This window comes from Phoca vitulina, unplaced genomic scaffold, assembly GCF_004348235.1.
Source record: "Phoca vitulina isolate PV1807 unplaced genomic scaffold, GSC_HSeal_1.0 scaffold5, whole genome shotgun sequence".
Taxonomy (NCBI): domain Eukaryota; kingdom Metazoa; phylum Chordata; class Mammalia; order Carnivora; family Phocidae; genus Phoca; species Phoca vitulina.
The window spans coordinates 28,084,527-28,107,935 of NW_022589708.1; the positions used below are offsets into that span (position 1 = coordinate 28,084,527).

General features: G+C 35.8%; 1 protein-coding gene across 1 annotated transcript in view; it reads right to left on the bottom strand.

Annotated features, from left to right (window-relative positions):
* Positions 1–23,409, bottom strand: part of NDFIP2 (Nedd4 family interacting protein 2) — a 69,293-nt gene that overhangs the window by 8,800 nt on the left and 37,084 nt on the right. Inside the window, exons 3-5 of the mRNA XM_032402791.1 lie at positions 21,070–21,203; positions 14,710–14,803; positions 4,870–4,994 (exon numbers count right to left, since the gene is read on the bottom strand). Of these exons, the coding sequence (XP_032258682.1) occupies positions 4,870–4,994; positions 14,710–14,803; positions 21,070–21,203 (353 nt within the window). The remainder of the gene's footprint in view (positions 1–4,869; positions 4,995–14,709; positions 14,804–21,069; positions 21,204–23,409) is intronic.

Here is a 23,409-nt window from a genome sequence, read left to right on the forward strand (position 1 = left end):
AGGTAAATTCTATATATCTGAATCCAACTTTCTCATTAAAGAGTTCACATGTCAGTTCTTTTTTCATAATCTCTCAGAGCCACAACTACCATCCCAAACACACTACAGCAACCCGCTGCTTTAGATATTAACACCAAAAGCCACATTAGTTTAATCTTATCAGATGGGGATGTTCAGCTGACCTCTAAAAAGAAGAGCTTTTGACCTTCTGTACACCCCCTACTGTTAATCACTGCCAAGAATACTAGGCACATAAAGACCCCCAACTCATTAGAGTCTTTTTATTTTCAAACTAGATGCTCCAGTATTCAGTTCCCAATAGTGAGCTGAGAACAGCTAAATGAACCTTGAAGTGGCGTTTCAACAGTTCCTATTAGTGACCATGGTAGACAGTTTTATATTCCCTGTGAAATGAGTGTATGAACAGGCAGATGGAAGGCAGAGTCTGATGATACTGAACACAGGTATCTTTTCCTTGCTTAACCTCTGGATGTCATGATTTATTATTTAAAAAAAAATTTTTTAAGTCAATCTAATTTTCTTCAGTTACTTCAGATAATTCTTCCCTATTATCCTTTAGCACCTAAACAATTTTCCAAAGTTATTTTTTGAAAGTGTTTAATATAACCTAGTCTAAAACTACTAAAAATTAATTTGTTTTATTTACTCTGTTTCCATTCGTTGGCCTCCAAACTGAATCTGATTTAACTAAAAATGATTTTGTCAAACGGAGATTTGCCCTCAAATCTGAAATTAAAAGTATCTCCAACTTTATTTTGGTAATTATTTCCAACTATTCGTTGGTAATTTCCACAAAAGTTTAAAAACCCTATAGGTTTAGGGGCCCCTGGGTAGCTCAGTCATTAAGCGTCTGCCTCCGGCTCAGGTCATGATCTCAGGGTCCTGGGATCGAGCCCCACATCGGGCTCCCTGCTCGGCGGGAAGCCTGCTTCTCCCTCTCCCACTCCCCCTGCTTGTGTTCCTTCTCTGGCTGTATCTCTCTCTGTCAAATAAATAAATAAAAATCTTTAAAAAAAATAAAAAAATAAAGAAAATAAAAATCTTATAGGTTTAGTAATAAAGTACTTATAAATTGTAAATAATCTCACTATTGAGGAAGCATATGTACTAATGATTACCTAAATTTGTTTTTTAAAACTTTTTAAGTATTCCTACAGGAAGTATTTACAATTAATAAACGAACCATAATCTAAATTTTCAGCTGAGGGCTTTAGAAATTTCAAAGTTTAAAATTTTTAAAGTATCATTATAGATGCAGATCCCACACACTCCTACATCTTTAAAATATGTACAAGGGAGAACTAAACAACTGGGGAAATATAGCTGGTAAAGTAGGACTGCACTACACTTTTTAATCAAGTGATTAATAATTAGAAATAAAAGATTTTCATACAGGTTTTAGAGTCTTTAAGAATGAAAAGAAATATAACCAAAGCAACACATTTTTAACTTTCTAATTTTTAAATATATTGTAGAATATACTTAAATAAATAATATTACCTGGCAAGAGGCAACCAGAAAAGTAAGAACACCATTCTTCACCAAAAATATTTGCCAAAGCTAGTCTTTATTTACTCCCCAATGAAAAAATATAATCACTTTCACCGTGAAGTCAAAGAAAGACTCACTATGTAAAAAGGATAAACTAATGAGTTTTTGGATTCATTACTGAGTGAGTAAAAATGTTTTAAAATACCAATAGTCAGAGGGCTGAGCCAAGTTGGGGTTTTTTAATGAGTAAATCAATCATGTTGTTTGGCCAATCACAGGATGCAAAAACCAAATTTTGGAAAATAAATTAACTGACACTAAGAGTTTATCTAATTTTATTTTATTAATATAACACCAGTAGTTTATTGTTTACATCCTGTCTACTTTCAAAAAGAGTAGTTTTTTAAAAAAAATATTGATTTTTAAATAAATAAAAACATCAAAAGCCTTAGAAATAATAATACTAGAATCAGCTAAAGATATTTACATTAAGTCTGAGTAAATGGAAACTCAGAAACAAAAAGAAAAGCTACAGTATGATTTATAAATTACTTATTGTCTAATAAAATAAAACATCAGGCTTTTAGGAGAAAACCTTTCTCTCAGCACTTCACAGGGCATTTATTGCTTAGAGCATTATAATAAAAGTCCAAGTACAGTGTCACAGAGGCAGGACAGAATTAGGAGAACAGGCACTGAATTGAGACCAAGCTAGATTCTAATCCAACAAACTGTGGGATATCGAGCAAGTTGACTTTTTTTATTCTTAGCTTTTATCATCAATAAAATGTCTGGATTATCATTAGCATCACTGATACAAGCAGGAGTCAAGAATTTGGTGTTTGTAACGAATTATGCTTGCAACACAGTAAGTACTCAATGAAAGGCAGCTATTATTATTTGATAAAAAAGATTTTTAAAAATCTTTTTCTTATATCAATTCTCAATATACACTAAAGGCATAATATTAACCTTAACCTAGTAGCAGTATTTTTTTTTTTTAAAGGCACATTTTATGTGGTTTTTTTTAAAGTTTATTTTTTTAAGTAATCTCTACACCCCACGTGAGGCTCAAACTCACGACCCCAAGATCGAGAGTCACATGCTCTTCTGACTGAGCTGGCCAGTGGCCCTCAGTAGTGGTATTTTAAAGGGAAACGAAACAGTTCTGGTGATCAAACTTGATGCAATCCCCAGTATTTGAATTTAAGTTCCCCATCTTATCACATTAGATGGAATTAATTACTAGCTAAACAAACCCCTCTCAACTAGGAGTACTGTAAGAGAATTAGGCCCTAATACCCTAACAGCACAGGTTGCATATAATGGACTGGACTTTTTTTTTTTTTTAATGAATCTAGAATACACAAACTTACTAAGTTTAGAAGAGATGAGAAAACAATCCTCAAATCATTTTCTGTGTTCTGTGACTAAGAAATCCATTTGAATAATAGTAATTAATTCTATTACTAACATAATAATAACCATTGGGCATATCTAGCTTCAACTCTTGTTGAGGTTTTTCTAGTAATAACTTCTGCAAGGGCAGGGATCGTGCTTTATCTTTGTATGCTCCCTAACACCTTAACAGATTTATGATCATGGTGGGAATCCACTTCACATTTTTATTTATTTTTTTTTTAAAGATTTTTTTATTTATTTGAGAGAGAAAACAAGCAGGGGTGGAAGGGTAGAGGGAGGGAGAGGGAGAGAGAGAAAAAGAGAGAGAGAGAGAAGCAGACTCCCCGGTGAGCAGGAAACCCGACGTGGGCTCAATCCCAGGACCCTGGGATCATGACCTGAGCCGAAGGCAGACGCTTAACCGACTGAGCCACCCAGGTGCCCCCACTTCCCGTTTTTAAAAATGAAATTAGAAAAAGAATCTGCCAGGGGGCTGTTCTTACACTGGCTCAGATACTGATCATCTGAAAAGGTGGCAAGTCTTAGGTACTACCCAAGAATCAACTGATTAATAACCAGAACCTTTATCTGGTCTGAACAGAGACAAGGTCTGGTAAGATTACTGACACTCTGGGAAGCAGTAAGTTTAAAAATAATGAAGAAACACATTAAGTCCACAGTTTTAATTTTTTAAATCAATGTGATAATGTAGGTGCATAAGTGAAGTGTCTGAAGCACTTAAGAAAAGCTGACATTTTAGTATGTGATTCTACAGAATATTTTAGGAGGATCTCAATTAGAAATCAATGTTTAAATAAATATGATTTGTAGAAATTATGCATTTTATCAATTGTGTAATAGCACTTAAATATGTGGGTTATTTTTAAGAAAACTTACCAAAACAATAAATAAAACCACTTTTTTTTTTTTTTTTAAAGTGATAGTGTTGTGTAGTGATCTCTGTGGTGTGGGGCCCAGTGTGGAGCCCTATGCGGGGCTTGAACTCATGACCCTGAGGATCAAGACCTGAGCTGAGATCAAAAGATGGATGCTTAACCTACTGAGCCACCCAGGTGCCCCAAAACCACTCTTGATCATTCTCCTAGGCCTTATCCTAAAGAAACTAGGGACAAAGCTTTGTAGAAAGGAGCCAAAAGGAGCCTTCAATAGGCAAAGGTAAAGAGCTGGGGGAAGAATATGCTAACAATATTACTGCTGATGGAATGGTTACAGAAAATTATTTTGGGACAAGCTGCTGAGATGGGAAAAAGAAAAGGACTTAGGATTATCTCCCTTCACACCATCTTGTAAGTGATAAGAAGTAGACAGAGGGTAAATTCCAGAAACAACAGGGAAATAAGAAAGGTGGAGAAGGAACATAAGGGAAAAAAAGGTGAGTTCTGATAGCCACCTCAGAGGCCTTAGTTAACTTTTGAGCTCTTAATGTTACTAAAAGAAAGAGTGAGAGGATAATTAAGTCCTTGAGAATTTTACTAACCAACAGAAAACGCTCTGTTTTAACGGGTGGTAGGCACGCGTGCGCCGTATCACAACAGTCGCAGCCTGGTTTACTGAGCACATGCATTTGTACAGCAACTGGACAAGTGCTTGAACTGAACGACCTCTAGACCTCACAGAAATCCTGAAAGGCAGGATTACCAGCTTATTATGAAGACATGCTCACAACAATTTAAAACGTGAAGTTAAAACACTGATATAAATAAGATTCAAACTCAAATTTTTGACTTCAAAGCTCTTTCCATGTAGTAACAAGCTCTCATGTAATAAAGTTACAAAATGTTCACACCACAGAGATCACTACAATAAGTCTAAAAAGGTTAAGAATAAGTCTCAAAATAGTTGATTCATGTATGTAAAATGAACATTTATGAACCACACAAGAAATTTCATGTATTTTAATGAAATAGAAGTGACAGAGGCTATTAAAACACTCACCCTAACAATAAGAATCCATTTGATCAATGAAAGTCCAAATCCACAGATGGCACCGTATCTTCCAGCTATGGTATTGGTGATACAGAAGGATAAACAAAATCCAAGCCAGTTGAAAATAAATGCCACTAAAAGCAAGAGAAATAGTCCTTTTAAAGACCACACTTTGGAAACAAATTAACAGAGACATAATATTAACAATACTTCATTGCAACATGGAAAAAACAATTCCCTTTCTTTTGACTGTACCAATTAAATCTTGTTTATAGACTACAGTTTACCTTTTGCAAATATATTAGTTATTAACTACACATTAACAAACAAGTAAGCTTGGTTTCTTGTCAATTTGATCAAAAAGGATCAATTCCTTAAAACTTACCAATAGGTGAAACTGCATTTTTAAACCACCTAAAAAACCAAGTCACAAGGTAACTCCCATGTGATCCCACCCAAGAATTCCAACCTAAGCAATCAACCAACCAAACTGGATTTTTTTAAAAGCAATATTAAAGAAGAGCCAAATAAATTATAAAATACTTCCAGAGAAGGTAGTGTTCATTGCCTCTTCGTCCTACCTACTGAAACCTGCTTTTCCCCCTTTTCAGGATCCCACCCACCTAACAGAGCATTTTAGGGAAGGCTGGACCCCATACTTAACCCCAAAAGGTGGGTCCTGAGTAGTCTGGGAAAATCACAGGAGGCCAAAACTCCCTGCCATTTTTTTTTTTTAAATAGGACTTCTGAACAGCATTCTTTGGTTCTTAAAAATACATCAAGGAGATAGAGGATGGAATATAGGTTAAATAACAGTGGCTCTAGGTTGATCATTGTTGAAACTGAGTGATAAATACACAGAGGTTATTTATGCTCTTGCCTAGTTTGAGAATTTCTACAATGTTTTAAAAAAAAAAAACAAAAAAAAACTCCTTATCCAGTGGATGACTAGTTTGGATATAACATCTGGAACTGCTGCTGGGATTCTGCTATCAGCCTGAGGATTAAAGCGTAACTCCACAAGGGCTAGGGAGTGAAGAAAATCAAAGAAAAGCAGAGCCTTAGAACTGGTACTTGCTGTGACTGGGGTCTGCTTGCCCATCTGCTTGCCTATGGATTTTCTGGTTTGTGAGATAATCTCCTATTTAAAACAGCCGAGTAAGGGTTTTCTATTACTTGTAGCAGAAACCATTCTAACACAGGTCCTTGAGATATAATCAGAGTGCCCTATCTATGTCCAAGATATTAACATTATCAAAATAGTAATAGTAAAGATAATAAAACTGAAGATCAATTTGAGCAGAACTTTGGTCCTGTTCAGTGCCCATCCTCTTACCCTCAATATCTCTAACCAACCCTCAGGGAAAACAAAGTAAATTACCTAGAGAAATGCTGATTTTTCAGAATTCTGAAGACAGAGGAAACATTTTAGGATAAGTTTAAATGAAACAGCTACTTCTTCAAAGCAATTCCCCTACTCCTATAATTTCTTCCTTCCTAATGCCTTCTGGGCACAGCTTTCTTGATCATTTACGGTAAGCTATGTTATATGGTACAATAGTCAGGAGAATTAATTTTGAAATAAGAGACGTGTTTGAGTCACAGTGTGACATGTATCACTCACTAGACTCACTGCTGACTTCTGTGAGCCACAATTCTCTGATCTGCAGGACCTATTTCACAAGTCTGATAAGGGGATTAAGCGAGATAATGAATTTAAAGAGCTTAGCACAGTACAGAACCTGGCACATGGTGACCACTAAGAAATGTTAACCATTATTACTACCCAGAAAAAATGATATTTTTAGAGTAGCTTGTATCTTTTCCGCAAAAAAGAAAAAATTCAGGAGACACTACTGGAAATAAAATTTGCTCACACTCCACATTTTCTTTTTTGTAAACCTAGATACTGATCAGTATTTGGCTATCCTCTACATCTGTGCCATCTAATGCCACCAGCCACACTGCTTTTTCTACTTGCTCCAGGAACCCACCCTACTCTACAAAGGATGCTATTTAAATTTCAATTAATTAAAAGTAAATGAAATTTCAAATTTAGTCCCTCAGTCGCACTAGCCACATTTCAAGTGTTCAATGGTCACATTTAGCTTGTAGCTATCATATTGGACAGTGGAGAGAGAGAATCATTTCCATGGTCAGAGAATATACTATTAGATATAGCTGCTCTACATCTAATTGGTTAATATATGTGTTATCTGTGGAGAAAAACATGCAACAGCTGATCAAAAGATAATCTGATATCTCTTTAAAATACATAATGTGCATTAATGAACAGCAGTAGAGACTCCCAAACCGGTGTCCCATATATATGCTAGTGACAGGCTGAGCGAGCTCCTCTCTTCCTCCTCAGCAGGCAGGTGAGATCTGGGCAGAGCACAGACGTCCACCAGCCCTGAGCACCTTATTCCTGGATCCCAGCGTGCTATAAACATTCTATCATTTTGTAAGCATGTCATGCTGTTAAAACACAGGAAGCACTGATGGAGAAAATACAAAACAGCAAAATATTCCAAAAGTGCATTTTTACCTTTGAGTGTGTGTATGTTTAGTTTTGGGGAAAATTAATTCAAACACTGTTTTCCTCGAAACAGATTTACCAATATCTACTATACATATAATTGTACTCACATCAGAAATAAGATACAAAAGAACAAAAAAGTACCTACTGAGTCATTGTGTTTTCTTTTTGCTCTCTGCCAGCAGTATGGATTCCTAGAAGCTGTGCTCATGTAACATAATGTGTTATGGACTGAACTGTGTCTCCTCAAAATTCACAGCTGAAGCTCTAACCAGTGTGACTGTATTTAGAGACAGGGCCTTTAAGAAGATAATTAAGGTTATAAAGGTAGAACCCTAATCCACTAGGATTGGTGTCCTTATAGGAAGAGAAGAGACACCAGAGCGCTCTCTCTCCACCCACATGTAGGAAAGAGACCATGGGAGGAAATGGCAAGAAGACAGCTGTCCATAAGCCAGGAAGAGAATCCTCACCAAAACCCGAATTTTCCAGCACTTTGATCTTGGACTTCTAGACAATCTCCAGAATTGTGAGAAAATAAATTTCCACTATTTAAGCCATCCAGTTGATGGTATTTGTCATGGCAGCTCTAAGAGACTAATACATAACTTTATCCTTCTGTAACTGGGTTAAACACTGGGAAAATAGTGAAGTTGGTGACTACTCAAGCATAGATACACTTTTTAGGCCCCTTGGCCTATAAGATAGCAAATAAAGCTGAACAGGTCCTTAAAATACAGAAAAGGCAGAAGCATTCAATTCTAAATCCTCTATGACATGCCTGAGTTGGCAAAAGAGAATTTAATAAATATATGCTAAACCTTAAGTGTATAAAATCCATAAAATTAGGAACAATATATAGTAGAGGCAGGCAAACATATACATGCCTCTAGAAAAAAAGACAAGAACACCTTTCTTTTAACTCTACTTCACTCATGCCATGTTTCCCTGGAAACCTAAGACAAATTAGGAAGCTTAAAAGGTGTAGGGCACCTATTCCCCACACAGCAAGGCCCAACATGGAATCCAAAGAAGCAAAAGTCTTATATAGCCTATATTCCTTAGAAAAAGTAAGATTTGGGGTAGCAAGCAGCAGGAGCAGGGCAATTAACTCAGAAAAGTTGATAAAAAGAATGCTTACTGTTGCTCCAATTACACTTTCCACATTCACCTTCCCAGTGCTTCTTTGTAAGAAAATGAGTCAGACAGGTTAACGACATTTGAAAGAAGGCTACCAATCACTTTAAACCACGTAAAAGGTGAATGCTCAGGTAAGGATGGGGAAGGAGAACATTACTACTACCTTCACCTAACAACACTTTATAATTTATGACATTTCACATATTTTAATTTAATTGATCCTCACATTAGTTTTTTAAGAAGGGCAAGGTCAGAATTAATTCCATTTACAGAAGGACAAATTGAGACTTAAAACAGTGAAGTGCCACATAAACTCACAAAGCAAGAGGTATAGGTAAGACAGGAGCACCCAAGTCTTTCACCTCTCCAGTGATCTTTTTATTATACCACCAATCTACATAAAGAGGGTAGCAGGATAACCTAGAAAGCAGTATTGTACACTACAGTTTATCCTTTAACTAATAACACTTTACTTTTGAATTTCCAAAAGCCACAAGATATTTATTAATTACAAAGGGGAAAACTTTATAGTGAAGAAAGCTGGCAGACACCATCTTAACCTGATGAGAGTTGGCATCACCAGCAATAAGACATAACTAGGTCACTGCCTCCTGATATGATGCACTGAGAAGGGCACATCATTCCTATGGTATTCTTACAAAAAAAAAAAAAAAAAAAGAAGAAGAAGAAGAAGGGGAAGAGGAAAGAAGAAATGCATAACCTGAATCTAATCATGAGGAAATATTAGGTAAATCCAAATTGAGAGACATTCTACAAAACCAGTCCATATGTAATGTACGGTGATTAACGTAACAATAAAAAATTAAAAAAAAAAACAGTCCATATTCTTCAAAAGAATCAAAGTCATAAGAAACAAAGACTAACAAACTGTTCTTCAATTAAGAACAGACTAAAGCAAAATAGCAATGAAATACAATATATAATCCTGGACTATAAAAGGGACACCAATGGGGGGGTGCCTGGGTGGCTCAGTCATTAAGTGTCTGCCTTCGGCTCAGGTCATGATCCCGGGGTCCTGGGATCAGCCCCACATCAGGCTCCCTGCTCCGTGGGAAGCCTGCTTCTCCGTCTCCCACTCCCCCTGCTTGTGTTCCCTCTCTTGCTGTGTCTCTGTCAAATGAATAAATAAAATCTTAAAAAAAAAAAAAAAAAAAAAAGAACACCAATGGGACAACTGGTAAAATTTGAATAAGGTCTGTAAACTAGTTAGTACTATTTCATAATGTTAATTTCCTAATGTTGATCATTGCACTGATGTTACATAAAATGTTAATACTTGAGAAAGCCAGACGAAAGTTCCATGACAATTGTATTATTTTTGCAAATTTTTCCTAAGTTTTAAATTTAAAGATGAGAAGTTTAAAAAGGGGGCGCCTGGGTGGCTCAGTTGGTTAAGCGACTGCCTTCGGCTCAGGTCATGATCCTGGAGTCCCAGGATCGAGTCCCGCATCAGGCTCCCTGCTCAGCAGGGAGTCTGCTTCTCCCTCTGACCCTAACCCCTCTCATGTGCTCTCTCTCATTCTCTCTCTCTCAAATAAATAAATAAAATCTTAAAAAAAAAAAAAGTTTAAAAAGTTTTAAATTTTTAAAAATCTGATACTTGTTTTAAAAATAAATGAAAATCATAAATGAATATACATATAATACTAACAATGAGCACTTATTTCTTCAATCACAGAAAAATTCTTAATACATACCAATGCACTAGGTTTCAAAGACATCAAGTTCCTAGACAAGGAATCAATTTCACTAAACTTAATTCTGAAATGCATACAGGTAAATTTCTCTCTTATTCTCAAGCAATTCTCCTCATTTAAACAATTAGCCATTAAGAAAGACATGATGCTAACAATTTATTAGTTTTAAGACATTTCAGCTAAATTATAAGCAATGAGATGACCAAAACAAATTTTTTCTTGTAAACAAAATAAGTTTAATGCTTCACAAATACTATATGAGTTTCTTAAGGTATAGTTACAATTCTTTTTTTTTTTTAAGATTTTTATTTATTTGAGAGAGAGAGAGAGACTGTGTGCACAAGCGGGGGGGAAGGAAGGAGGGAGAGGAAGAGGTAGACTCCCCGCTGAGCAGGGAGCCTGATGCGGGGCTCAATCCTAGGACCTTGGGATCATGAGCTGAGCCAAAGGCAGACGCTTAACTGAGCCACCCAGGTGCCCTACAGTTACAATTCTTAAGTGTTCCCTTTCTGGATTCACTTACCATCTACAACATCACCTAAAAGCTATATAATTATAAACCCAGCTCTACCTGGACAGAACATGTCATCAATGTATTGTTTTTCAGTATGTGTGATGCCTAGACAATCTCTTTAAGAGTTTTAACTTTTATGACTTGTCCATGGTAGGTGCTCAAAACTGCTTATTAGTGAATACAGATGCTCAATATCATCAATCCTTGGGGAAATGCAAATTGAACCACAATGAGATACTACCACACATCTATTAGAACAGCTGTAATTTTAAAAATTGTCAGTACCACATGCTAGTGAGGACCAGAGCAACAGAAACTCACTCACCGCTGGTGGGAATGCACAGTGGTACAGCCACTCTGGTAACACAGTTTGGCAATTTCTTACAATCCAGAATTCACATTTCAAAACAATATCCTAATTCCTTTTAAAATTACGATTTAATATGTCTTTAAATGTGTTTCCCTCAAGTCTAAAATGGGAATAATGGGGGCTCCTGTGAGCTCAGTTAAACGTCCAACTTGGGATTTCGGCTCAGGTCATCTTAGGGATTGTGGGATCGAGCCCCACGTCGAGCTCTGTGCTCAGCAGGGAGTCTGCTTGAGATTCTCTCTGTCCCTCTCCCTCTGCCCCCTCCCCCCCACTTATGCTCTCTCTCTCTCTCAAATAAATCCATACATCTTTAAAAAAATAAAAATAAAGTCAAATGGGAATAATACAGGTGATTAATTTTTACTATAGTATGCATATTCTTCAATTCTGAAGATTCACACATGGTACAAAATTTCTAAACAGAGTCTATTACATTTTTAAGCATTATAGTTCAAGGTCATTTCCGCAGACTATCAATTACCCAGTGGACTAAATCTTAATTTCTAGCTTTTAACAAATAATTGACTTCCATTCCACTCTCTTAAAAACTCTTAAAAATAAGATCAGATACAAGTACGTATGAGGCATTCTGCTCTGACACTTCAAGGGATTATGAGAAGCAAAAATTATCAAGGATACATATCTTTCTTTCTTTACATTTTCTGAACATGAACATGCAATTATTTTACCAAATTTATGTGTAAACTTGTTTAGGATTACATGCGGTAAGAGATGGAAATGTGGATGCTATAAGAGAGAAGGGAAGAATTAAACCATCAAAAAGTTCTAATTTGAAATATTGATATTCACTGTAGTTTTATTCACACAATTTATATTACCTGAAATGTTTAAGTTATAAACCATGTTAAAGAAAATCTGTTTCTGATAAGAGGTGTTAGTAAGGATGTGGAGAAAAAGGAACCCTCTTGCACTGTCGGTGGGAATGCAAACCGGTGCAGTCACTGTGGAAAACAGTACGGAGCTTCCTCAGAAAGTTAAAAATAGAACTATCCTATGACCCAGTAATCACACTACTGGGTATTTACCCGAAAAATAAGAAAACACTAGTTCAAAAGGATATATGCACCCCTATGTTTACTGCAGCATTATTTACAATAGCCAAATTATGAAACAGCCCCTAGTGTCCATCGATAGATGAGTGGCTAAAGATGTATACACACACACACACACTCACACACACACACAAAGCAATATTATTCAGTCATAAAAAAGAATGATATCTTGCCATCTGCAACAACATGGATGGAGCTAGAGAACATAATGCTAGGTGAAATAAGTCAGAGAAAGACAAATACACTGTGGAATTTAAGAAATAAAACAAGTAAAAAAAGGGGGGGGGTGCGGACAGAGAGATAAACCAAGAAACAGACTATAGAGAACAAACTGATGGTTACCAGAGGGGAGGTGGTGGGGGGAGGGGGGGTGAAATAGGTGAAGGGGATTAAGAGTACACTTATGATGAGCACTGAGCAATGTACAGAACTGCTGAGTCACTATACTATATTGTACACCACAAACTAATATAACACCATATATTAACTATACTGAAATTAAATTTAAAAACTTAATAAAATTTAAAAAAGAAAATCTATTTCTGAACCACAGAAATAGAAAAAAGAATAGAATCTAAATAACAGCTACTAGATAGTTGAAGAAACATGAAAAATATAGCAAGCTGCAATTTGAAGAATAGCCACTAGATGGTAGTGATTACAAATAAATCTATGCTTATCAAAGCAAATACACTCAAACACTGGCCTACAACCTACCAGAAAAAATATATCAGGAAATGAAGTCCAAAAATAATTTATAATTTTACTCTTATAATATTGGTGCAGTATTTGTGGAATAGGGAACATAAAAAAAATAAGTTATAAAGACATCATTTAGTAAAAATGTAGTAAAAGCAGGTAATTTACACTAAATACATATATTCATATTAATATACCACCACAGGCCAAAAATAAAGGCAACTAAGTGTGTAGGTCACCAAACATTTGCAACACTGTTTTATCATCAAAATGTTTCCACATCTAAAAAAGAGGGGGGGGCTAAAAAGAAGACAGTAGGATTAAGTGAAATACAGAAATGGAGAAATATCACTAAGCTGAGTCATATAGATGGTATCAAATCACATTTTTATACCAAGAGACAGATATTTATACTACATATAGTACAATAAACTCAAATTTCCTTTTCCAATTAAGATTTTTAAAATACATAACCATTAAAGGAATTAATATTGACACTACTCTTTTTATAAACAAAATATGGGGGAAGCCTGTTATGAATAATAAAGGTTACCCGTTGAACTAAAACTAAGGAAAAAAACTAACATTTACTAGACTAATAGTACAAAACAGTAGTTATTTGTAGTCAAAGTGTTCATTTCCCTTCCATGGTACCTACCATCATATCTAACTACAAATTTTAACTGAAGACACAAGATTTAAATATTGCATATACATTAGCTGGTTGCCAAGCAGAACATAATATACTAAATTTGAAGAGAAAAATGTAACTGCTTTCCCACTCACCGACCCACTTCTGAGTGGTTATCTACTTCTATTCTTCAGCAGATGAAACGAAAGAAGGAAAAGAAGCAAGAAACCATTTCAAAATGGAGGATTAGTGATTTCCCAGACTCAAAAGTAACTCAGCTCAAGGTATGTATTTTCTGTATTTTCTATTTTTAAAGTTGAACATGATACTTTAAATAAGTAAACTATTTCTTAGTTTTATTATCAAAATAAATTTTATACTTAAAATGAATTAAATCAGTATTCTATGAGAGCTTGATCATTTAACCAGGTTGAGGGCAGAAATTTACTATATTTAGTCTAATAAATATACTTATATGAATATTGGATTTCAAAAACTTAATTTTAGCAATTAAACAATTCAAGTGTCGTAATATTATGTACTGAGTATACTATCTGCCAATCCCTGTGTTAGGAACTGAAATAATAGACTGTAACACAGTCTTCCCTCAAAGTATAAAGTCCACTTTATAAATTCAGGTATTTAAGAATTCTGCAACATGTTAAAAAAAATCATACTTAGGTTTTTGGTCTTCTAATTCCTTACCATTCCCCCAAACAATATATATTTGCATTCTTTTGTGTCTCAAATCACACTGTTCCAGGTGCCCAGAATATTTCTTTTCCTAACCCTTATTCCTGCTTAAAGACACTCAAATGGAAGTCCTTTGCTCCAAAAGCAGAATTTATAGTTTCATTCTGCATGCTCCTACATCACTGCATGGACGCAGCATTTCTCATGCAAAAACATATTTAGCTTAAATATACTTATATAATTCTATATAGTCAGCATCTAGCATAATGACTGCAATACACCATTATAAGTATACTAAATACTAGGATTTTTATTGCATCATATGATCACATAGTTCAATATCAGGAACAATTTACATTTTAAACAAAGTAGTCACCCATTAACAATATCTGCCTTTCTTCACAATGCTACTTTAAATACACACATAGCTAGTATATGCAAAAAAACAATTTGGAAATGAAAAACCACTTACTGAAAAACGCCAGCATGAAAATCCCATCATTACCCACTCTGAGCTGGTCTGCATCACTAAAGTCATCTCTTTGTTGGCACTCTTCCTCCTGAATCTGTAAAACACATAACATTAGAACAGCTCACTAAAAAACTAATTACACCTTTATTATTTAAGTATAAAGATAAGAATTTAAATAAAATCAGATATTCTCAATTTGTTGTATAGACAAATGAGACAATGAGTACAATGTCTGGCACACAGTAAGTACTCAAAAACCTTAGCAAGTATTAATTTTTCATGGGCACCCTTGAAAAGAGTAATTTTAAAAGAAAACACAAAAAAAGATAAAAAGTAAACATTAGATTAATGAAAATATATCAAGAAAGATGTGACTGACACATTTGCATTGAACAGTAAAGAGGAATTTTCATAATCAGTGGTGGAATCTAAATTGGTATGATCTCTATGGCTGGCAATTTGGAAATATTTATCAAAAATAAAAATGTACAATCCACAACTATATGGTCACTTAATCTTCGACAAAGTAGGAAAGAATATCCAGTGGGAAAAAGACAGTCTCTTTAACAAATGGTATTGGGAAAACTGGACAGCAACATGCAAAAGAATGAAACTGGATCACTTTCTTACACCACACACAAAAATAAATTCAAAATGGATTAAAGACCTATATGTGAGACAGGAAACCATTAAAATCCTAACACAGGAAGTAACCTCCTTAATATCAACCATAGCAACTTTTTACTATGTGTCTCCTGAGGCAAGGGAAACAAAAGCAAAAATAAATTACTGAGATTTCATCAAAATAAAAAGCTTCTGCACAGTGAAGCAAACAATCAAAAAACTAAAAGGCAACCTATGGAACAGGAAAAGATATTTGCAAATGACATATCTGATAAAGGGTTAGTATCCAAAACATATAAAGAACTTATAAAACTCATCATCCCAAAACTGAATAATGCAATTTAAAAATGGGCAGAGAATATGAATAGACAGTTTTTCAAAGAAGACATCCAGAGGGTCAACTGACACATGAAAAGATGCCCAACATCACTCATCATCAGGGAAATGCAAATGAAAACTACAATAGGGCGCCTGGGTGGCTCAGTCGTTAAGCGTCTGCCTTTGGCTCAGGTCATGATCCCAGGGTCCTGGGATCAAGTCCCACATCAGGCTCCCTGCTCTGCGGGAAGCCTGCTTCTCCCTCTCCCACTCCCCCTGCTTGGGTTCCTGCTCTCGCTATGTCTCTCTCTGTCAAATAAATAAAATCTTAAAAAAAAAAGAAAACTACAATAAAATATCACCTCACACCTGTCAGAACGGCTAAAATCAACAACACAAGATCAACAGGTGCTAGCAAGGAACCCTCTTGCAATGTTCGTGGGAATGGAAACTGGTGCAGCCACTCTGGAAAACAGGATGGAAGAAGGTTCCTCAAAATGTTAAAAATAAAACTACCCTACAACCCAGTAACTGCACTAGTTGGTATTTACGAAAAGAATACAACAATACTAATTCAAAAGGGATACATGCACCTCAATGTTTATAGCAGCATTATCTACAACAGCCAAATTATGGAAATAGCCCAAGTGTCCATCAATCAATGAATGGATAAAGAAGATGTGGTGTATCTCTACAGTGAAATATTACTCAGCCATAAAAAAGAATGAAATCTTGCCATTTGCAATGGCGTGGATGAAGCTAGAGAGTATTATGCTAAGCAAATAAGTAAAAGACAAATACCATATGATTTCACTCATATGTGGAATTTAAGAAACAAAACAAACGATCATAGGGGGAAAAAAAGATGGGGGGGGCAAACCAAGAAACAGACTCTTAACTACAGAGAACAAACTGATGGTTACCAGAGGGGAAGGGGGTTAAAAAGATGATGGGGATTAAGAAGTGCACTTGTGAAGAGCACCAGGTTTTGTATATAAATGTTGAATTACTAAATAGTACACCTAAAACTAATACTACAGTGTATGTTAACTGGAATTTAAATAAAAACTTTGAAAAAAGAAAAAAAATGTACACAGCCAACAATTCCAGCCCTTGAAATATATTGTACAAATATACAATATATTCCCACTTAAAAGAAATGATGTATTAAAGATAATTCACTGCAGCAATGTTTTTTGGGTTTATTTGTTTGCTTTTTTAGAGAGAGGGAGAGGGAGAGAATCTTAAGCAGGCTCCACACCTAGCACACAGCCCGACAGAGGACTTGATAGCACGACCCTGAGATCATGACCTGAGCCAAAATCAAGAGTCAGACACTTAACTGACTAAGCCACCCAGGTGCCCTGCAGCAATAATAATAATAAGAGCAAAATATTAGACACAATCTAAATGCCCATCAATAGTGGGCTCTCTAGTCAGGAGATAATTCTCCATGAGTCCTTCATGTTTCTTCTACACATCTTCTAGGTAGAGGCACTGGCTGCCCTTCTTCCTTATATTGCAGACAGCTTTGGAAGAGATAGTGTCTCTCCCCAGAGCAGAGATTAGTGACCAGTAGAAAATAATGCGTTCGGGGCGCCTGGGTGGCTCAGTCGGTTAAGCATCTGCCTTTGCTCAGGACATGATCCCAGGGTCCTGGATCAAGCCCTGCATCCTGGCTCCTTGCTCAGTGGGGAGCCTGCTTCTCCCTCTCCCTCTGCCCCTCCACCGTTCTTGCATGCATGCTCTCTCTCAAATTAATTAATTAATTAAATCTTTAGAGAAAAAAGAAAATACTGGGTTCACTAAATCCAGGGTTCCACACTGTGTGTGGAAACATTACTTGGCCCTCTTTGTGTTTCTCAGTGGGAACTGAGGCTCAGGAGACTGGTCAAGAAAATGCTAATACATTCATGGTAGTCTCACTATGTACATTGCCAAAAGATAAAGATTTTCAAAACCATGTTGCTCATTATTTGGGCAAAAAGATCCCTAAAACTCTGCAATCACATATCGTAAGCAACCCTCTTACAGAAAATACAGTGATTGGCAATAACTAAATATATATTAATAAAATTTTGTATAATTTCAAGTTAATTCAAGAAATAAACACTAAAGCCCAATGTGAGCCCCTCCAAACCACTGTCAACATGAGGGCAAGAATATAAATATTTCATACTCTTTTTTGAACATCAGTCCAGAGATTTTATCATATGACATCATTTTTAAGAAGACAGGAAACATATGCACAAAGATGTCTTTTACAACAACAACAATGGAAAACACAGACACATAATCACATCTGAAAATAACCCAACTGTTCACTAGGGAGGAAGAGCCACTAAATTATAATATATTGATTCCATGGAATTTCACTAAACCATTAAAAGAGAAACATTTATATAAAATGCTTAAAATTAAAAGATAATAGCTCTATAATAATTCCAACTACATTAATTTATAAATCCTAAAAGTGGTAAAAGACACCAAAATATTTTAAAATGAGAAGCTGTAAGAAAACAAGTGTGGTATTTTCTTCTTCCTAATTTCTTACATTGCTAATTTTTAAAAAGCTTTCATCAACTTAATAAACTGTAATCTATTAAATACCAAATATGTACCAGGTAATAGAAAGATGCTAGAAATGCAAACACAGAATCCTTATCCTGGAGTTGCTCACAATTTATAAAGTCCTAGTTTTTATGTCAAAAGACAAATTACTGACAAACTTTAAAACAAGGTACAGGGGCGCCTGGGTGGCTCAGTCGGTTGGGCTACCGACTCCTTGGTCTAGGCTCAGGTCATGATCTCAGGATCCTGGGATTGAGCCCCAGGTGGTGGGCTATGCGCTCAGAGCAGAGTCTGCTTGAAGATTCTCTCCCTCTGCCCCTCCCCCCACTCCAGCGCAAGCTCACACTAGCGCACACACTTTAATAAATAAATCTTTTCAAAAAAGGAGTTAGTTTCTATAAGTCCATTTAGTCATCCCATAATTTACATGCAATCCTGCACATGAGAAATAGGAAATAGTAGAAAACAGTATTGTTTCCAAGTCTCCTGGCTACTACCTATATTCTCCCAATGAGCGTGGATTTAAGACGATGGACTCTGAGAAACAAACTGAGGGTTCTAGAGGGGAGGGGAGTGGGAGGATGGGTTAGCCTGGGATGGGTATTAAAGAGGGCACGTATTGAATGGAGCACCGGGTGTTATACGCAAACAATGAATCATGGAACACTACATCAAAAATAAATAAATAAATAAATAAATAAATAAATAAATAAATAGGGGAAAAAAAGAAATAAGCTTTCACCTCACCCAGTTCAAATTCATTTATAACTGAATACATATTCAAATGCTAATCAGACCAGTTTTCTATCTGAATCAGGTATAGAAACCCATACTCAATCATCTTTTGTAGAAGAAAGGGTGCTGGAGCCCTGGGTTAGAAACTGATGAATTTAAGAGTCTTTACAAGGACCTAAGTAAGTCTCTTCTGTTTAATTATATTTTGCTTTATGAAATTTTCCACAATCTTCACAAACTGGAGTTACAATGATATCAGAAGCAGTTGAAAACAGAAAACTTTTCCTTATGAACATGTTCCAATTCAGACTGGGATCATATTACTTTCTAAAAACAAGACACTGGAAATGATGACAATGAAAGGTTAGAATAGAAAACACTTCAGAGTTTTCTCTCCAAAAGAGAGAAAATTTTTTTGCAGAGAGCAAGACAATGCTTGCTTCTTTCTCTTCAGAGTTAAGGACCTTTGTCATTTCCAAGGTCTCTAGGGAGACATACCCTGAGGAAAGGAGTTATGCCCTTCTCGTTCACAGAGAGTGCATGCATGTATATAATGCATGTATAACCATGTACATGCTAAGCAACCTAGAATTGATTTTGATAAACTCCACACTACAGATCTATGCTCCTTCTCTATGATTCTCTCCTCTAAGTATCAAAAATCCTTAATGACTGAGCTGTATTTTATGCCACTGTATTAACAAAGACTTACTTTCACCCTCTGAAGGAAATGGCATAAATAATAAATTTGAGGCTTACTGTCTTTACTTATGTGCCCAAAGCTATTTATGTTGACATTTAACTCTGTGTGTGTTGGAGTATGGGAGCGGGAACAAGCATGGAAAGAGACGGACTGATGAAAAAAATCCATCCAGGAAAAAACACTCACCTACCAGATAATCTATTTGTTGGGCTCTGGCCTGATGGCTGAAGAAGAATGCTGTACATAGAATCAGTTTTCTCTCCCTTTGTCCCTCACCTAATCCTAGCTTTCTGTGTAAAGTGATTTTTGGTGTCTTTTCTTAAACAACATGGGATGAACCTAGGAAGCTGAAATGATATCTCTAAAGTCTGAAGCAAGAAAAAAAGCCAACAAACTCTAGCCCTGCTTGCAGCCATACTAAAATGTAAATAACGGGGCGCCTGGGTGGCTCAATCGGTTAAGTGTCTGCCTTCCACTTAGGTCATGATCTCAGGGTCCTGGGATCAACCCCCTGTCGGGCTCTGTGCTCAGCGGGGAGTCTGCTTCTCCCTCTCTTCCTCTGTGGTCTCTCGCTCTCTCTCTCTCTCAAGTAAATAAATAAAATCTTTTAAAATAAATAAATAAAATGTAAATAACTTCCACCTTTTATCTGACTGTAGAATAGCATACATGCTTCTCGTTGATTCTTCACTCCTGAGACAGTCACTCCTTTTACCAGAACTAGAAGTAATGTACATGTATATCACTGACTCTTACTGAGACAGGAAGAGAAGACAGAAAGGACAGGTATCATTCAAAAATTCTAGGGTGGGATGTGTAAAAGGGGACATACACACAAAGTGAATTGACAAACATAATTTAAAAACTTGTAACTTATTTCTCTGTGCTTTTTAACCTACACTGAGTTCATTCATGGAGTCACTAGACTGGCTCTGCTAATATATACAAATGAGTAGGGAAAAAGATAATTTATGATTATAATTATGGATCACAGAATCTAAACTATATGAGGAGGGAAAGAAGGACATCAACAGAGAAGAGGTCTATGGGGTGGAGTATCTAGAGTGAGGAAGTCAGGGGATGGGGGTGAAAGCACATGAGAGGAGAAAATCAAGACTTAGGAAATGTAAAATGTACTGGTAAAGACAAGGACCAGGAGTCCCACAAATTACGATGGGCTACACAGGAAAATTGGTAGAAACAGAAATAAATAGAAACAGAAACAGAAATGAGGAGGTAAAGGAATGGATAGGAGAGTGCCAATTTCACCAAAAAATGACGACCCACCTAAGAAGTAGTAGAGAAGATACTAAAAAACAGTCTATGTGCACAAACACTCTGAAACTCAGACCTATTTTTGACATTACTAAAAACGATATTCTCAAAAGAGAGCAACCAGCCTGCCTTACCCTCTGAGCTGTCTCTGCGGCTGCGGCTGCCATTGCGGCAGCCTTGGCCTTCTCAGCTTCATCGTACGTAGGAAGGGAGGTAGCGACGCTGTAGGGAGGTGGCACAAGATAAAACTCACTGTAAACTTCTGTATCTGAAGAAAGGGATTAAAAAAGGATAACCATTAAAACAAACTATTTAATAAAAGTTTTACAGCCAAAACCATAATTTAATAATTTACGACAGGCCACTAAAGACTGTTACTGCTTTTTGTAGTCCTATTTTATAAGCTATGTAACATATAAATTACTACTACAACCGTATATGTTAGTTTAGCCCCATATTTATTATAAAGGGAAAAGACTGATAAATATCACCTAAAGGCTGATATACAAAATAAAAATACCAAGAATGAAATTCTAAACATCTGTGTACAAGGGGAGTGAGAAACTCACCACATATGAGCATCCTCTGTACCTATGGCTATGCTCAACGAATTTAATTTTCTTGCTCATAATCTCACAGCCAAAAAGTAGAAATATCAGGAATAATAAACCTTACATAGTTCTAACCATTTAATATGCCACTTCTATATACATTAATCCTAGCAACTCTGAGGTTCAGAGAAGTAATTTGCCCAGTATTGCACAACCAGTAAGTAGCAGAACCCAGGGATTTCCTGATTCCCAGTATCTGCTCTGGTAACATGTGAGGTTCATTTTTCTACACATCAGTTTTAAGAAACTGCCCGAATCTCTTCAGCAAACTCAGTATTTCTCTTTGCTAAAAAAAAAAAAAAACTGATGATTTTTAGCTCTTTTTTACTCTTGTCCCTCTCTTCCCATTTTTTTCCCATATCTACCTAGTTTTTTAGATTTTCTTTTTATGAAGAATTTCTCCCTCCCCAACTTTTAAACTATTTTTGAAATATGATCTCCAGAAATGTAACACAATAATAAGTGCAGAATGCTAATTAAAAAAAAAAAACCTGCATCACTTATCACCAACTTGAGCGGTACAAGTAAAATGATACATACAGGTCAATAAACTGATTAGACTTATGCTAGAATCATTGCCGTGAAAAACAGGTAGGTTCTCTCAGTAGTCCATACTATAATGTTTGACATCAGTTCTGTGATTTCCTCATTTTACCTATAGTTTTTGTACATTTTCTCCATCAGAATTTCTTACATTTCCAACATGAAAATACATTTCACTCTAACAATATTTTTCCTATTGTATTTTAACGGATATTGACTTTAAAATAAGCTTTTTTAATGCTGTCAATAAGACCTAAGTATCTGAAGCTGGGCAATTTTTAATCCAATGCTAGTAGCAGTGTAGTACTGAACATTATCCACCAAAAAGGCACAGGAGTCATAAATTCTTAGAAATGACTTATTATTCAGATGAAAAACACGACACAGAGTCAAGTAAATAGATTTCCTTAGGTCTGAAGACTAGAATAGAAGAAAAATTTAAGTGAAAGCAATAGTTATGAATTTTAAGGCACTAACATTAAAATTAGAAATTTAAAAACTGGAACAATGACATACATTATCCAAGAAGAGAGATCTTTTACATTAACAACAGATATGTGAGTTTTCGAAAAGTTCTAACTCCCACGACAGACAAAAATATCTTATCCGATAACAGATGAAAGTTGGGAAGGAGCACTATTTTGCTACTGCTTTAATTTTCACTGGTTAATTTTACTTATTTTCTGTCTACCCTTTAAGGCAGCGGTTCTCAACCAGAAAATGTAACGTCTGAGGAGCTCCAGTCCCAGCTCCGTAAGCTGTATGACCTCAAGCAAACCACTTAAGCACTTTATGAAGCTCTACTTTCTCATCCATAAAACTGACCCAGCAAGTCTATTACTTGCTATTATATGACAGAATTTAAGAGTATTCAAGAGGACTCTGTAAACTGTAAGGCATTATACAAATGTCAACTATTATTATTGATGCTAGATCTATAAAACCAGTAAGAAAGTGACCTACTGAAAAACATAATCATAGAAAACTGGTACTGCCAATGCTTCAAATACAACACTAAGAGGCTGAAGAAAAATAATATCAATGGTTTTCATTAAAGAGACACAAACTCCTAGAACTACTTAGTTCTTGTGCTCAATTACAGTCATTTTAGTACAGATGTAAAAATAAAAATTTGAAACCAGGAGTCACATAGATTATAAGAATAACTGAACACCTAGGTAGCAGGCTCCACTTGTCTTACAACTGAAAATTATCTAACCTTTCAAAATGGCAATGCTCCATTATGAAAACTATTCTAGGGGTACCTGGGTGGCTCAGATGGTTAAGCATTTGCCTTCAGCTCGGTCATGAACTCCAGGT